The following is a 3,972-nucleotide window of genomic DNA, read 5'->3' on the forward strand; positions in this document are numbered from 1 at the left end:
GCTGTGGTAGAGTAGGCGTTCCGCTTACATAGCCCCGTTTACGGAGTAGTTCAGCATGGTTTCGCAGACGTTGCTGCGAAAAGTGCGATAGCTCCGGGTGTTGCTCGCACCACAGGGCATGCAGCCGTGCCATGTAACCCCGTTCACGGGCCACACTCGCATGGTAGCAGTCTAGCAAGTCGTGATTCAGTCGTTCCGTCCACCCAAAGGTCACGAGATCCCGCCGATCCATCGCATTGAATCCATTTTCATTGGCTCCCCCATCTCTAGATTGGTCGGCATTGTCGGCACGGTTTTCACACCTCCGCTTGGGGGTTAATTCCTTCGGGACCACCCCTGGACAATTGTCCGCGACTGCCTATTTATTTTTGTAACCATATTCAGCAGAAACCCTTGGTACAGGGACCCTCTATCCGCAACCCGAGGACGCGTTCGGTGGCTTTGTCATAGGCCCTTCGGTTTGATTCTAAAGGAATATATATCTTTTGCATTTGACACAAAAAAAGTAATTTTTAATAATAACTGATTTTTTATTTATAAATACAACACAAGAATTTCTATAGTCTTTTTCTTCGTAGTTTTTCAAACCAGTAAAAAGGTTCTTCTACTTCTTCTTCTTTTGCTTTGTATTCTCCTCCTCCTATTACTACTTCTTTTACTAATCCTTCTTCTCCTCCTGCGTCTTTTCCTTATTCTTCTCCTTTACCCTCTTCTTCTTATTCTGAGCTGAAAAACAATTAACCACTTTCCTTATCTCTTATATATATTCTTTACATTTGTCTAAAAGAAAAACAACAAAAAAACATTTCTATTGATAACTGATTATTGCTAAATCCACTACAAGAATTCCTACAGCCTTTTTTCTCGCAGTTTTGTGAAGCACTAAAAAGTGTCTTCCAGTACTTCTTCTCCTCTGTATTTTCCTACTCCTGCTGTTACTACTTCTTTTACTCTTCTTCTAATATTTATTCTTCTGCTTCGCTCTCCCGCTCCTGCTTTTCCTTTTCATCCACTTTCTCCTCCTCCTTCTTCTTCTTCTTCTCCTTCACTTCTTTCTTTTAATTCCGAGCTGTTTAAGCATTAACCACTTTCCTCATCTTATATATTTTTTGCATTTGTCATATAAAGAACATTTTTATTGATAACTGATAACTGCTAAATCCACAACAAGAATTCCTACAGTTTTCTTCTCTCACAGTTTTGTAAACTACTAAAATGGCTCCTCTTCTTCTTCTTCTTCTATGTATAAGAAGGTTGTTCTACATCTTCTTCTTTGCATCCTGCTTCTCCTCATCCTTTTCTTTCTTATAAAACTCCTCGTTCTTCTTTGCCCACTTATTTTTATTTGTTGTCTCCTCCTTCGTTTTCTCCTCACGTGTCTTCTTCCCTCTCTTCTTTTTCTCCTCTTTTTTCTCTACTTCCTTATTCTTATTCCGAGCTGCATAACCAATTAACCACTTTACGCACTCTAGATGTTTCTTGCATGTAATACAAAAAAGTAATTTTTGTTGATAACTGTTTTTCTTAATCCACTACGAGAATTCCAACAGTATTTTATTCGTAGTTTTCATGAGCTACTGAAAAATGTCTTCTTATTTGTATCCTTGTCCTCCTCCTATGCCTCTCCGTCTTATTCTTTTTCTTATATTTATTCTTGTTCTTTTTCACCTGCTCCTTCTACTTTTCCTTCTCATCCTTTTTCTCCTCAACCTCGTTCTTCTTATTTCCAGCTGCTTAAAAAAAATCATTTTCCGCACGCTAAATATTTTGTGCATGGGTGACAAAAAAGTCAGTTTTATTAATAACTGTTTTTCTTTCTAAATCCATTACACGAATTCCTACAGCCTTTTGTTTGTAGTTTTGTAAACTGCTGACAAAGCTCTTCTACTTCTTCCACGTATCATTTGACTCCTCTTCGGCCTTTTTCTTCAACTACTTATTATTCTTCTTTTTCTCCACTTCCTTCTTCTTGTTCTTCTCATCTTCCTCCTTTTCCTCTTTATTCTGCTCCACCGCTTTCTCCTTCTTATTCCGAGCTTCTTTAGATTTTCTTCGTCTTTGCATCCTTCTACTTCTCCTCCTTCTTCTCCTCTTGCTTGTTCTTCTCATCCTCCTCCTTTTCCTCATAATTCCGCTCCACCGCCTTCTCCTTTTTATTTCGAGCTTCTTAAAAACTTATTCATCTTTGCATCCTTGTGCTTCTCCTCCTTCTCCGCCTCTTTATCTTGCTACTCTCTCTCCTTCACTTTCTTCATCTTATTTCAAGCTGCTTAAAAACCGAACACATTCCTTACCTTACATATTCTTTGCATTTCTCCCAAGAAAGACATTTTCATTAATAAGTGATTGTTGCTCAATCAGCGGAAAGAATTCCTATCTTATTTCTTCTCGCAATTTTGTAAACTACTAAAAAGGTTCATCTACTACTTCTTCTTCTTTCTAGAAAGAGGTTATTTTACATCTTATTCTCCTCCTCCTCCTTCTCCAACAACCCCTTCTTCTTTTTGTACTACTTATTTTTCTTCTTTCTCTCTTCCTGCTTCTTTTCCTTCTCGTCATCTTTTTCGCTCTCTTACTTTTTTCCTCCTCCTCCTCTTCTATCTCCCTTCTCTTATTTTGAGCTGCTTGACAAATTACCCACTTTCCGCACGCTGTGTATTCCGTGCATGTGTGACAAAAAGCAATTTCCGTTAACAGCTGATTTTTTCTGAATCCACGGCAAGAATTTGTACAGTCTTTTATTGTAGCTTTTTTAACCACTGAAAAGGTTCTTTTACTTCTTTTTCTTTGTATCCTGCTCCTCGGCCTGCTCTTCCTCCGCTCCGTGCTCATCTTTCTTCTACTACTTAAACTTCTTTCTGTCCTCTTTCTCCTTTTTTTTATCTCCTTCATCCTCCTTCTCCTCTAGCTCTTTATTATTTCAAGCTGCTTAAGAAGTAGTGGCATTCCGCAAGTTGTTTATTCCGTGCATTGGTTACAGAAAAGTCAATTCTATTTAAAAGTGAATTTTTTTAAATTTATTACAAGAAATCCTACTCTATTTTTTTTTAATTGTTCAAACTATTGAAAAGGCTCTTGTACTTCTTCTTATTTTATCCCTTTTCTCTTTCCGCACGCCATATATTTCGTGCATGTGTTATAAGTAAGGGATTTTTATTATCAAATGTTTTTCTAAATACATTTCAAGAAATCCTACAGTCTTCTTACGTGCTTTTGTACACTAATTAAAAAGCTCTTTTGCCTATTCTTCTACTTCTGCTCCGTCTTCTAAAACTTTTTCCATTTCTTGTTCGGCTTATTCATCTCCTCATCCTCCTTCCACTACGACTTCTTTTTCCTTGTATCATTCTCCTTCTTATACGCCTCTTCCTCCTCCTCCTCCTCTTCCTCCTCCATGCTCTTCTTGTACTACTTATTTTTCTTTGTCACCTCCTTCCTATTCTTCTTCTTCTTTTTCTTATCTTATTCTTCTAATACTATTTTCAAAAATTAAAAGACCTTTTCTTTTAGAAAGTGCGAGAGTCTTCAATTTTAAAGTAATGAAAAATTAAAAACTACGAATAGATGGGTATAATGAGAGTGCTTTCGCGTAGCATTCGTGATACATTAGAGAAAGAGTTTCGTAGGTGTCGATGTAGACACAGTGCCTTCATATCACTTGGATCTTGATAATACGCGTGGAAGGCCATTTCAACGAGCGCCTTTTCGCGTCGCTGCCACAAAGAGTGTTTTTAGAATATTGATATCGAAGCTACCGTGTGAGCGGCTGCCTTTGAATTTGTCTGAAAATGCAAAGAATCTACCCCATCATTTTTTTATTTTTTTGTGGTTACCTCTTTTACTTATCTCTCGATGACTGTAGACCGAGGTATGCGCGAAATGCTCTTTATCGAAGTGAGCAGTCACGACATTTAAAATGACTGCTCTTCAGCCGCGTTTGATAGCACACCAAAAGTTTTTACTTCAAAGGCA

At 37.8% G+C, this 3,972-nt stretch overlaps 1 protein-coding gene across 1 annotated transcript; it reads right to left on the minus strand.

The window, feature by feature from the left end:
• Positions 1 to 1,259: 1,259 nt before the first annotated feature.
• LOC117180634 (protein MNN4-like) lies at positions 1,260 to 2,127 on the minus strand. Its single transcript, XM_033373124.1, has 2 exons — positions 1,960 to 2,127; positions 1,260 to 1,532 (listed from the first exon to the last, which is right to left on the minus strand). Exons 1-2 carry the CDS (start codon positions 2,125 to 2,127, stop codon positions 1,260 to 1,262), a joined length of 441 nt encoding a protein of 146 aa, XP_033229015.1.
• Positions 2,128 to 3,972: the final 1,845 nt, after the last annotated feature.

Source organism: Belonocnema kinseyi, chromosome 9 (genome assembly GCF_010883055.1).
Source record: "Belonocnema kinseyi isolate 2016_QV_RU_SX_M_011 chromosome 9, B_treatae_v1, whole genome shotgun sequence".
NCBI lineage: Eukaryota > Metazoa > Arthropoda > Insecta > Hymenoptera > Cynipidae > Belonocnema > Belonocnema kinseyi.